This window comes from Scyliorhinus torazame, chromosome 2, assembly GCF_047496885.1.
Source record: "Scyliorhinus torazame isolate Kashiwa2021f chromosome 2, sScyTor2.1, whole genome shotgun sequence".
Lineage (NCBI taxonomy): Eukaryota > Metazoa > Chordata > Chondrichthyes > Carcharhiniformes > Scyliorhinidae > Scyliorhinus > Scyliorhinus torazame.
In genome coordinates this window covers 81,579,599-81,592,490 of record NC_092708.1, presented here as the reverse complement: position 1 = coordinate 81,592,490, position 12,892 = coordinate 81,579,599, and the positions used below count along the sequence as shown (strand labels likewise).

Here is a 12,892-nt window from a genome sequence, read left to right as displayed (position 1 = left end):
GACTTTTGTATCTCCTGCCCGATGGAAGAAGTTGGAAGAGTGAATAAGCTGGATGGGAGGGGTCTTTGATTATGCTGCCCGCTTTACTAAAGCCGCGGGACGTGTAGACAGAGTCAATGGATGGGAGGCAGGTTCGTGTGATGGACTGGGCAGTGTTCACGACTCTGACGTTTCTGGTGGTGTTGGGCCGAGCAGTTGCCATACCAGGCTCTGATGCAGCCAGATAGGATGCTTTCTGAAATGAAATGAAATGAAAATCGCTTATTGTCACAAGTAGGCTTCAAATGAAGTTATTGTGAAAAGCCTCTAGTCGCCACATTCCGGCGCCTGTTCGGGGAGGCTGGTACGCGAATTGAACCATGCTGCTGACTTGCCTTGGTCTGCTTTCAAAGCCAGCTCTTTAGCCCTGTGCTAAACAGCCCCTATGGTGCATCTGTAAAAATTGGTAAGAGTCAATGTGGACATGCCGAATTTCCTTAGTTTCCTGAGAAAGTATAGGTGCTGTTGTGCTTTCTTGGTCGTAGCATCGACGTGGGTGGACCAGGACAGATTGTTAGTGATGTGCACACCAATGAATTTGAAGCTGTCAACCATCTGTAAGGAATTGGAGAAGGACATTGACCAAAAATCAAGTTTTTGGAAGTTAGGGCTTCCACCCCAGGACCCAAAAATCCCCATGCCTCCCCCACTTCTACGTGCCCGCCTTAGGTCAGAGTGCCATCTATCGAGCGAATTTTATTGCCAAACCTTGCTCTGCACACTCACTCCCAGCCAGGTCAGGAGCCCCTACACCCCAGACTCCAGATCCATGCGGGATCCTTAGGGAGACCATGCTCAGGTGCCCTCCCCGATACACAAACTTACCCTTTGTTCACGAGAAGATACCCAGTGCTGAAGGCCTGCTCTGTAGTTTCCGACTATTGGCAACTGCCTTGATGGTGCTGACACGCCCTAGAGTTCAGGCACACTTTTCAGGCATCAAAGTTTGATTGCCATACTCTGAGACATGGCACGTGAGCCCTCGAGAAGCCACTTGTGAATTGAGGAGCGTGAAGTGCTCTCCAAACTGACAAGGCCAATTCCTCATTTGCAATAGCCTTCAGCTGTGATGCGAAAAGCTGCTCACAGTCAAAGGAAGTTAAAGTGACTTTCAGCACAGAAGCAAGAGCAGGGCTCTGTCCTGGAAATGTTTCGTAGGACAAACAGGCTGCAGCCGTGGATGTCCATTATGGCTCTCCACAATATTTAAAAAGATGACTTGAAAGTCTCACTGACGCAAAGTCCCTCAGCAACCCAGATGCCCCCCCCCACCAACCATGGGCGACCCCTGACCTAGAACGCTTCAGCCTCCCGACCAAGCCCAAACATTTCGAGACAAATATGACTCTTCTTCAAGTGTTCTTATTCACAAATATTGCCAGACCTGCAGAGTATGTCCATCACTTTTGATTTTGATTTCAGATTTCCAGCATCTGCAGTGTTTTAATTATCAGGCGATGGTTGTTGTGGAAAGAAGGCTGACCAAGGCAACATGGGGTCACCCCACTGTTCTTTGACTGGTGTCATGGGATCTTTTATACTCATTTGAGTCGGCAAATTGGTTTTGGTTTAATCGTTAAAGGAATTCTTCTTTGTAACCAAGCTGGATACTTACATGACAAGATAAGGAATATATCTGAAGTTTATTTTTGATATTGTTTCTTTGAAACTGGTAAAAGTAAAATGTGAAGGTCCAGCAGTCCACCTACCTAAAGTTTTATTAATACATACCATCGTGGCGTCCATATATTGGTTAGAAAGTCAGTGTTGGATAAGGATGTGAGAGCAGCAGGAGGAAACCTCTTCCAAGACATTAGACCTTTTATCATTTCCTGTTTGAGCAAGAGCAAAATGGTTAATAGGTCTGGTAATATGTCTTCTATAATCACTATCCAGACTTGATATAATTTAACAAAACCATCGGCAGTCCATACACAAAATTGTTTTCTTGGAATATTTTTTATTACATCAACAATTATATATCAATACAATAAGGAGATCTTCTGATGCCTCAGCAAATTTACTCCACCACCGACGAACAGTGGCAGCCGTTTGTACCATCTACAAGATGCACTGCAGTAACTCACCAAGGTTCCTTAGACAGCACCTTACAAGTTCATGACCACTACCATTTAGAAAGACAAGAGCAGCAGATACCTGGGAACCCCACCACCTGAAGGTTCCCTTCCAAGTCACTCACCACCCCACCGTTCCTTTCCTGTCGCTAGAGCAACATCGTGGATCTTCCTCCGAACAGCAGTGGGTGTACCTACACCTCAAGTACTGCAGTGGTTCAAGAATGCAACTCACCACCAACTAGGGATGGGCAATAAATGCTGGCCTATCCAGCGACGCCCACATCCCATAAATTAATTTTTAGAAACATACTCAGAAATCATCAGCTCACTGATGCTCAGGTTTGGTTCCACTAGGGCTTCTTGGCTCCAGACCTCATTACTGCCTTGGTCCAAACATGGACAAAAGAACCCAAGAGGAGATGCAAGAGTGACTGCCCTTGACATCAAGGCAGCAGTCGATTGATTGAGGCACCAATGAACCCCAACAAAATTTAAGTTATTTGGAATTGGGAGGAAATTCTCCACTAGTTGGTGTCAGACTGAGCACAAAGGAAGGGAGGTGGTTATGGTTGTTGGATGTCAATCACCTTTATCCTGAGCAACTTCTGCATCAATGTCCTGGGGCTGTGTCCTAGGCCCAACCACATTCAATTTCACAAGGTCAAAAGTGGGGATATTCACTAATTGTAGTGTTCAGTACTATTCACAAGTCCTTAGACGCCGAAGCAGTCCTTGCTTGCATGCAACAAGACCTAGATATTCAGGCTTTGAATGAAAATTGGTAACGTTCATGTTACAAAAGTGCCATTTGATGACCATTTCCAAAATGAGAAAATCTATCTCCCACTGATGTTCAATATTATTACCTGGCTAGTTAGTGTTAGCTATGTAGGGAGGCTGAATAGACTCGAACTGTTTTCAAGAGAAAGACGGAGGTTGAGGGGTGACCTTATAGTCTACAAGATTATGAGGGCATGGATAGAGTGGATAGGCGGGCAGTCTTTCCCAGGGTGGAAGGGTCAGTCACCAGTGGGCATAGGTTTAAGGTCCGCGGGGCAAAGTTTAGAGGAGATGTGCGAGGCAGGTTTTTTACGCAAAGGGTGCTGCCTGGAACGCGTTGCCAGGGGAGGTTATGGAAGCAGATACATTAACGGCGTTCAAAAGGCACCTTGGCAAACACATGGATTGGATGGGTATAGAGGGTTACGGCACAAGGAAGTGCTGAGGATTTTGGCAAAGGTTGGTATCATGACCGGTACAGGCTTGGAGGGCCGAAGGGCCTGTTCCTGTGCTGTATTGTTCTTTGTTCTACCAGTGCTAACACCCCACCATCAACATCCTAGGATTTACCAATAACCATAAATTTAACTGAACTAGACTGGACTAACCAACTGGACAATGGCTCTAGAGCAGATCAAAACCTGAACATTCTGTAGCAATTAACTCACTTCTTGCCTCCCCAAAGCCTGTGCACCATCTACAAGGCACAAGTCAGGAGTGTGAGACTATCCACATGCACACTTTTGATAAAAGACAAGAGGCTGAACACCATTCAGGATGAAGCAGCCTGCTCAATTGGCATCCCATCTGCCACCTTAAACATCACTTCCTCCACCACTGGTGTACAGTGACAGCTGTGTGCAAATTAACAATCTCAACCATTTAGATGGACAAGGATAACAGAGGCATGGAAACACCACCACCTGGAATTTCCCTTCAAACTCACACATCATCTTGATTTGGAGCTAATGAGCAGGATTTAGCGACTCCCCCACTGCCTGTTTTTCAGTGGGGAGGATGCCTGCCAGTAGGATCTACCAGTCCCACCGTTGTCAATGGGCTTTCGCATTGACTGCATCCCTCGCCGCCTCAACCCGTGCGTCGGCATGGGACCGGAATTTCCCACCGGGGTGGACAGCCAGTAAATCCTGCCCATGATGTCCTAAAAGGAATCTCCTGGACAGTGCAAAGCAGGGCTAATTTGATTCCGATTTCATTCTTCACTACTTCTACCTCTTCAGATAGTAAACAGGGCTGGAGAGGTGTGAAGTACTCCATAATATGTCCCAGAATTGGCTTACTACCTTCACATTTGCTGCGCTGACTCTTGGATATTGTCAAGAGTATTTGTAACCTAAATGATCTTTGCAAAGATTGAGATTTATATTAAAAGTAAAAATAGCCTTTGAAATTACGCCAGCCTTTTCAATCCTGCTAGTAGCCATTTATCCTTAAGAGATTGCATCCCATTAAATTTACTCATCATTCCTTTGAGGGAAAATTACATGCCATTACCAAATTTCTCCATCAATATCTCAGCATCACGTTGGCCATGTGCCAGAAGTTCATCCACACTATGCAAAAGAAGTTGATGCCTCAGAATAAGGCGGGGTCAGCAAATTTAGAATTGAGCAAATGGTCAACTCATGTCCAATTAAAGACCAGTTAGAAAATCTAGCCAAGTGAGTTTTGGCAAGCTATTTAGAAGTACTTTCATTACAGGCAAGTGGAAATCTACTTCCACCGTAATTCCACACTTTCACACAGAATCAATGAATAGCAAATGGTGGCTGGTTAGGCTGCGTGATGTTCTCTTTTTCTTCCTTAGCCCAATTCAATAGAGTTAACTAAAAGTAATACAACATTGCAACAGAAATTCATATAAAATTGATAAAAGTATAAAATATAAATCAGCCCAAGGCCTTACATCTCGATCAATAAATTTCTTCTGAGTGCTGCCATCATCGGCTTCATCCTTGCTGGCTGTGTGGTACCTTGGTAGAGGGCAAAGGTGATAATCCAGGTCTGTTTCAGCATATGAAAAGGGTCTTTTATGCGCATTAAGATCAGGAGCAGCATTCTAGCAAAAGACAAGAATAAACATTTTTAGTATTGTTGAGTGAAATATAGGCATAATTGTGTTGTTTATTTACGTATCTATTTTTATATATCTTTATGTATCTTATAGCAACTTTTATCCAAAAATGTGTTTGTAGCATTTTAACCATCTGAAGTCTCATGTTGGGTTTTCTGATCATTTTAGTGTTATGACAGAATGCAAGTCCAATGCTACCAGAAATGATCTTCACTCATAGCAAAGCAAGCAAAATAAAAGTTACAAACTGTAATTCATCACACATTAATGTTTACCAGCTTATTGCAAACATCATTGTCACCAGCATTGTCTGTGCTCCCTCATTGAGTGGTCCTCCTATCAAGCTTGCACTTTCTTCACTACTGATTGACCTCGGTCTTATGCTCTTATGCTCTGTAATAGATCTTGGTATTTGTCCACTCGTTTCCTGTATTTCACCCAATCGTAAGCATCATCCTACAAACACCATGGACCAGCCACTGTAGCTGGAACAAGTACATATAAATATAAATGTTGAGTAGGTAACAGCTGCATGAATATCCAAAATGCAGTTTCCTGAAGAATAATTAAAGGTTGTAAATTCCATTTTTTTAATGTCCCATCAGAAGTAATCTTGTAAAAAGGTACCAGAAATAATTCCAGCACTTGTTGTCCATCCCTAACTGCCCTCGATAAGTTGTTGGTGAAATGTCTTCTTGAACCACTGCTGTCTTTTCAACTTTTCTATAGTGGTTTGAATTAACTAAATAGCTTGCCAGGTCATTTCATCGCGAGGAGGTGGCCTACTGAAAGCCTCCTCACTGCCCTAGTTACTGACACCCCCTATTCTCCCACCCTGCGAACCCCCTCTTGTCATCACTCAACTGTGTCTAGGTCCCTCCTCGATCCTTGGCCTTAGATAGGTGCAGCACTGACAGCAGCCACCAAAACGCGCAGTGAGAAAAAATCTCTTCCCATCTGTATCCTAAAAGGGTGGCACATAATCTTAAAACATGTTTTTATTAAGAATTTTTCAACAATATTTTCCACCATACAAACAACTCCCCCCGTAACAAAGATAAGAAAGAAAGCTCGCTTGGCAAGACATGAACATGGCAAGTCAATAAGATACAGAACTTTGTTCATTGGATTCTTCCAGTACATGTCAGTTTCCGGACCATGTGTTTTCTTGCTCAAATGCCCCCCAGAGAAACCCCCCTTCCCCCTCCCTCCCTCCTCTATCACCCTCCCCCCCCCCCTCCAATGAACAATGTCCCCCCCCTCCCCCCCGGGCTGCTGCTGCTGCTGTCCGACCATCATCTAACGCTCCGCGCGATGGTCTAGGAACAGTTGCCACCGCCTGTAGAACCCCTGCGCAGACCCTCTCAAGGCAAACTTTATCCTCTCCAACTTGATAAACCCTGCAATATCATTTATCCAGGCCTCCACGGATAGGACGGTAAGCAGGAGCATTATGGGATTTGTGTGGGCAAGCAAGACCCCGAGGGTAAGGAGGGGCTTCGCCTCCTTCCACATTAGCAAGATCCTTCGCCGGGCTACTAGGGACCCAAAGGCCAGAATGCCGGCCTCTTTCGCCTCCTGCACTCCCGGCTCGTCCACTACTCCAAATAATGCTAGCCCACAGCTTGGCTTGACCCGGACATTCACCACCTTAGATACTGTTCCCGCAACTCCCCTCCAGAACCCCTCCAGTGCCGGGCATGACCAAAACATATGGACATGGTTCGCCGGACTTCCTGAGCACCTCCCACATCTGTCCTCCACCCCAAAGAACCTACTCAGCCTCGCCCCCGTCATATGCGCTCTATGAACCACCTTAAATTGTATAAGGCTAAGCCTGGCACACGAGGAAGAGGAATTAACCCTACTTAGGGCATCAGCCCATAGCCCCTCCTCAATCTCCTCCCCCAACTCCTCTTCCCATTTACCCTTCAGCTCCTCTACCAAAGCCTTCCCCTCTTCTTTCATCTCCTGGTATATCGCCAACACCTTGCCCTCTCCGACCCATACGCCCGAAATCACCCTATCTTGAATCCACTGTGCCGGGAGTAGCGGAAATTCCCTCACCTGCCACCTCACAAATGCCCTCACTTGCATGTACCTGAAAGCGTTTCCCGGGGGTAGCCCAAACTTCTCCTCCAGCACCCCTAAGCTCGCAAACGTCCCGTCAATGAACAGGTCCCCCATTCTTCTAATCCCTGCCCGATGCCAGCTCTGAAACCCCCCGTCCATCCTTCCTGGGACAAACCGATGGTTGTCTCTGATCGGGGACCACACCAATGCTCCCGTCGCACCCCTGTGTCATCTCCACTGCCCCCAGATCTTTAGCGTTGCCGCCACCACCGGGCTCGTGGTGTACCTTGTCGGCGAGAGCGGCAGCGGTGCCGTCACCAGCACCCCCAGGCTCGTTACTTTGCAGGACGCCATCTCCAACCTCTTCCACGCCGCCCCCTCTCCCTCCATCACCCACTTACGGATCATTGCCACGTTGGCTGCCCAATAGTAACCACCCAAATTCGGCAACGCCAACCCTCCTCTATCTCTGCTATGCTCCAGGAACCCCCTCCTTACCCTCAGGGTCTTGCTCGCCCACACAAATCCCATAATGCTCCTGCTTACCCTCTTAAAGAAGGCCTTAGTAATCACAATTGGGAGGCATTGTGAAACAAAAAGAAACCTCGGGAGGACCACCATTTTAACCGACTGTACCCTACCCGCCAGCGAGAGTGGCAACATGTCCCACCTTTTAAAATCCTCCTCCATCTGTTCCACCAGCCGCGTCAAATTAAGTTTGTGCAGTGCCCCTCAGCTCCTAGCTACCTGAATCCCCAAGTATCGAAAGCTCCTTTCCGCCCTCCTCAACGGTAGGTCGTCAATCCCTCTTCCCTGGTCCCCCGGATGGATCACAAAGAGCTCACTCTTTCCCACATTGAGCTTATAGCCCGAAAAGTCTCCAAACTCCCGTAGGATCTGCATTACCTCAACCATCCCCTCCACTGGATCCGCCACGTACAGCAACAGGTCGTCTGCGTACAGCGACACTCGATGTTCCTCTCCCCCTTGGACCACCACCTTCCATTTCCCCGACTCCCTTAACACCATGGCCAAAGGTTCAATTGCTAATGCAAACAACAGAGGGGACGGGGGCACCTCTGCCTCGCCCTCGATACAGCCGGAAATACTCCGACCTCCGCCGGTTCGTGACCACACTCGCCACCGGGGCTTTATACAGGAGCTTAACCCAACTAATAAACCCTCCCCCGAACCCAAACCTCCTCAACACTTCCCAGAGATACTCCCACTCTACCCGCTCAAAGGCCTTCTCCGCGTCCATGGCTGTCACTATCTCCGCTTCTCCCTCCACCGATGGCATCATTATCACATTTAGGAGCCTTGACACATTAGTATTTAACTGTCTACCCTTTACGAATCCCGTCTGGTCCTCATGAATCACCCCCGGGACACAGTCCTCAATCCTCATGGCCAACATTTTTGCCAGCAACTTAGCACCTACGTTAAGGAGCGAGATCGGTCTATACGACCCACATTGCAGTGGGTCCTTATCTCGCTTCAAGATCAAAGAGATCGTCGCCTCCGACATTGTCGGGGGCAGGGTCCCCCCCTCCCTTGCTTCATTGAAGGTCCTTACCAGCAACGGGGCTAACAGGTCTACATACTTCCTATAAAACTCCACCGGGAACCCATCCGGCCCCGGGGCCTTCCCTGCCTGCATGCTCCCCAGTCCTTTAACCAGCTCCTCCACCCCGATTGGCGCCCCCAAACCAGCCATCTCCTGCTCCTCCACCCTTGGTAACCTCAATTGGTCAAAGAATCGCCGCATCCCCTCTTTTCCCCCTGGGGGCTGGGACCTATACAGCTCCTCGCAAAAGGCCTTAAAAGCCTCATTCACTTACCCCGCACTCCGCACCGTAGTTCCCCCGCCATGTTTGACTCCGCCTATTTCCCTCGCTGCCATCCTCTTACGGAGCTGATGTGCCAGCATCCGACTCGCCTTCTCCCCATATTCATATATCGCCCCCTGTGCCTTCCTCCACTGTGCCTCTGCCTTCCCTGTGGTCAACAGGTCGAACTCTGTCTGGAGACTTTGTCTCTCCCTGAGTAGTCCCCCATCAGGAGCCTCTGCAAAGCTCCTGTCCACCCTTAAAATCTCCTCCACTAACCTCTCCCTTTCCCTGCCTTCTCTCTTCACCCTATGAGCCCTGATGGAGATTAACTCTCCCCTGACCACCGCCTTCAGCGCCTCCCATACTACTCCCACCTGCACCTCCCTGTTGTCGTTGGCCTCCAGATACCTTTCGATACACCCCCGCACTCTCCCGCACACTTCCTCGTCTGCCAGCAGTCCCACATCCAACCTCCACAACGGGCGTTGGTCCCTCTCCTCCTCCAGCTCTCGCTCCACCCAATGCGGGGCATGGTCTGAAATGTCTCTGGCCGAATACTCCGTTCCCTCCACTTTCGGGATCAGTGCCCTGCCCAGAACAAAAAAATCTATCCGGGAGTAGGCCTTACGTACGTGGGAGAAAAAAGAAAATTCTCTGGCCAAAGGCCTGGCAAATCTCCACGGATCAACGCCCCCCCATCTGGTCCATAAACCCCCTAAGCACCTTGGCCGCAGCCGGCCTCTTCCCCGTCCTAGATCTGGAGCGATCTAATGCTGGGTCCAGCACCGTGTTAAAATCCCCACCCATTATCAAGCTCCCTACCTCCAGGTCTGGAATACACCCCAACATCCGTTTCATGAATCCAGCATCGTCCCAGTTCCGGGCATATACATTCTCCAGTACCACCCCCGTCCCCTGCAACCTACCACTCACCATCATGTATTGGCCTCCCTTGTCCGCTACTATGTTCTTGGCCTCAAACGACACCTGCTTTCCCACCAGTATTGCCAGCCCTCTATTCTTCGCATCCAGCCCCAAATGGAACAACTGTCCTACCCATCCCATCCTTAACCTGACCTGATCTGCCACCTTCAGATGTGTCTCCTGAAGCATGACCACGTCTACCTTCAGTCCCTTTAGGTGCGCGAACATTCGGGCCCTCTTAACCTGCCCATTTAGGCCTCTCACATTCCACGTGATCAGCCGGAACCACCCCCCCCCCCGCCCCCCCTGCCGACTAGCCATCTTCTATCTTAGGCCAGTCCCGTGTTCGCGCCTCCCGTACCTTCCAGTCCCCCAGGCGGGGAACCCCCGTCCCGACCACCTCTTCCATTTCTGTTCCCCCTCGGACAGTGCAGCAGCAACCTTAAAATCCCCCCCTCTCCCCCCTTCCCTCCATCCCCCCCCCACCCCCCCCGCTAGATCCACATCTAGCTCTTTTGCTCCCCCCATGTTACTTCCATGAGTCAGCTGACTTCTGCTGACCTCGGCTTCCCCCGCCTTCCCGTTGATCTCCCCCGTGTGGGAGTCTCTCCTCCTCCTTACCTTCCTCCATCCCCCCCTTTTTTGCGTGGGAAAAAGCCCGCGCTTTCCTGAACCAGCCCCGTCCCCTGTGGCGCAGCTCCTGTTGCGGCCATTATCCCAGTTCCCTCATCCCCGAGTCTCACCTCCCTCCAGCACCGACGCCCACATTCCCCATCATCATCATCTCGTCTACAGAAAAGAAAAAAGGAATTTTAGGAATTTTAACCAGAGCTCTACCCACATCCCCATCCATTATCCCACCCATAAAGTATTCTTTACCCCTATTTAAACCCCAGAAACAACCAACATCTCCCCCCACAACCACATCCCCTCAGTTCGAGTCCAATGTTTCCGTCTGAATAAAGGTCCAAGCCTCTTCTGGCGTTTCAAAATAATGGTGTCGGTCCTGATAAGTGACCCACAGTCGCGCAGGCTGCAGCACGCCCAACCTGACTCTCCTTTTATGCAGCACCGCCTTGGCCCGGTTGAAGCCAGCTCTCCTCCTTGCCACCTCCGCGCTCCAATCCTGGTAAACTCGGATCACCGCGTTCTCCCATCTACTGCTCCGCACTTTCTTGGCCCATCTCAGCACACTTTCTTTGTCCGCGAAGCGATGGAACCTTGCCACTATCGCCCTTGGCGGCTCATCAGCCTTGGGTCTCCTCACCAGGACCCGATGAGCCCCCTCCAACTCCAGGGGGGTCGGAGGGGCCTCCGCTCCCATCAGCGAATGGAGCATCGTACTCACATACGCCCCGGCATCAGCTCCCTCCACTCCTTCGGGAAGACCCAGAATCCGGAGGTTCTTCCTCCTCGACCTGTTCTCCAGGACCTCGATTCTCTCGGCCCACCTCCTGTGCACCGCCTCGTGCGCCTCCATTTTTACCGCCAGGCCCAGGATCTCGTCTTCGTTATCATTCATTTTATCTTTCACCTCACGAAGCTCCACCGCCTGGGTCTTCTGGGTCTCCTTCAGCCCCTCGATCGCCAACAGCATTGGCGCCAGCACCCCCTTTTTAAGCTCCTCCACACAGTGCCTAAGGAACTCCTGCTGGTCCGGCCCCCATGCTGCTCGATCTCCGCCCTCTTGCTTTTTCCCCCTCGTTTTTGCCGCTGCTCCAGAGCCTCTTTTCTCGCCGCTCCACCGCTGATCTCGGCCATATACCGTAAGGGGGGACCTTACTGCACCTTCCCACACGGGATCAAATCAAAAATGTTCCGTTGGGGCTCCTCTGGAGAGCCCGAAAGTCCGTTATCGCGGGAACTGCCGAAACGTGCGGCTTAGCTCCGCATCGCCGCAACCGGAAGTCTCCTAGTTCTAGACTTAAGCACAAGAGGAAACGTCCTGTCCGTGTCCACCTTGTCAGTACCATTCAGGATCTTATATACTACAATCAAGTCACCCCTCACTCTTCAAAACTGCAATGGAAACAAGCCCAGCCTGTCCAACGTTTCCTCATAAGATAATCCACTTATTCCGGGTATCAATCTGGTAAACCTCCTCTGAATTGTCACCAATGCATTCACATCCTTCATAACTAAGGAGACCAAAACAGCACACAATATTTGAGATGCAGTCATCCATTCAACAGCAGCTCCAACTTAGCCTGGACGCTCTTTTCTTCTGCCTACACGTAATTGTCAGGCAACATGACTGAACCTCAGAATGTTCACGGACTACTTACCTTTCAGCTGCTCAATCACTTCTTCCAAGACTGCATCCCACTGGTTTGGCCAAGCTGTACTCAAGCGTTTATTTACAGGTATGGCCCCACTACTGACTGGCTTTTTCCCATGCCCCAGCCCCTCAGCTGTGCTGAGTCAACAATTGTCATTCACACCAAAACCATTCACCTGACCCAACCGTTGCGCCAAAATCTGGTTACACGAGCAGCTTTCGATAACATCTCCCCAGACTGATTTCTGGATCTGGATGGCCAGCTGCAGGGATTTGTTAGCTGAGGAAAGTTGCTCACGTAAGGTCTCTGTCTCTCTTTGAACTACCTCTGCCCTCTGATTGGCTCTTTCCAGATCTGTCCTGATAACTTCAACTTCATCCACTTTGGCAGTTGATTCTGCATCATACTTTGCTATTAAATCACATGCTCAGTCTGAGTTGATTCCAGGGCTGTCTGTAACACTTGACCCTTGTGATCAGCCTCCTCAAATTTGGAGGTCATAAATGTTTGAGTCTCCTGCAATGTCCTTTACTTTTCCATGAAGTCATTCTGTAATTTCTGCTGTTTCCCAAGAAATAGAAACCGAGAATCAGAAACTGCGGGACACACTTGAGGAACACAACAAGGAATTTGCAGAAGTCAAGAATCAGGAAGTAACAGTAAAAGCACTCAGAAAAAAATCAGCGAGTATGAGCAGACCTTGTGCAGCGAAGCAGCCAGCCTTGCTCATACTCGCTGATTTTTTTCTGAGTGCTTTTACTGTTACTTCCTGATTCTTGACTTCTGCAAATT

General features: G+C 49.4%; 1 protein-coding gene across 3 annotated transcripts in view; it reads right to left on the bottom strand.

Moving 5' to 3' along the window:
• cfap221 (cilia and flagella associated protein 221) overlaps nt 1-12,892 on the bottom strand; it is a 287,241-nt gene that overhangs the window by 35,568 nt on the left and 238,781 nt on the right. For all 3 annotated transcript variants that reach the window (XM_072473164.1, XM_072473166.1, XM_072473165.1), the window contains 2 exons: nt 4,825-4,977; nt 1,771-1,871 (listed from right to left, as the gene is read on the bottom strand). In XM_072473164.1, the coding sequence (XP_072329265.1) occupies nt 1,771-1,871; nt 4,825-4,977 (254 nt within the window). The remainder of the gene's footprint in view (nt 1-1,770; nt 1,872-4,824; nt 4,978-12,892) is intronic.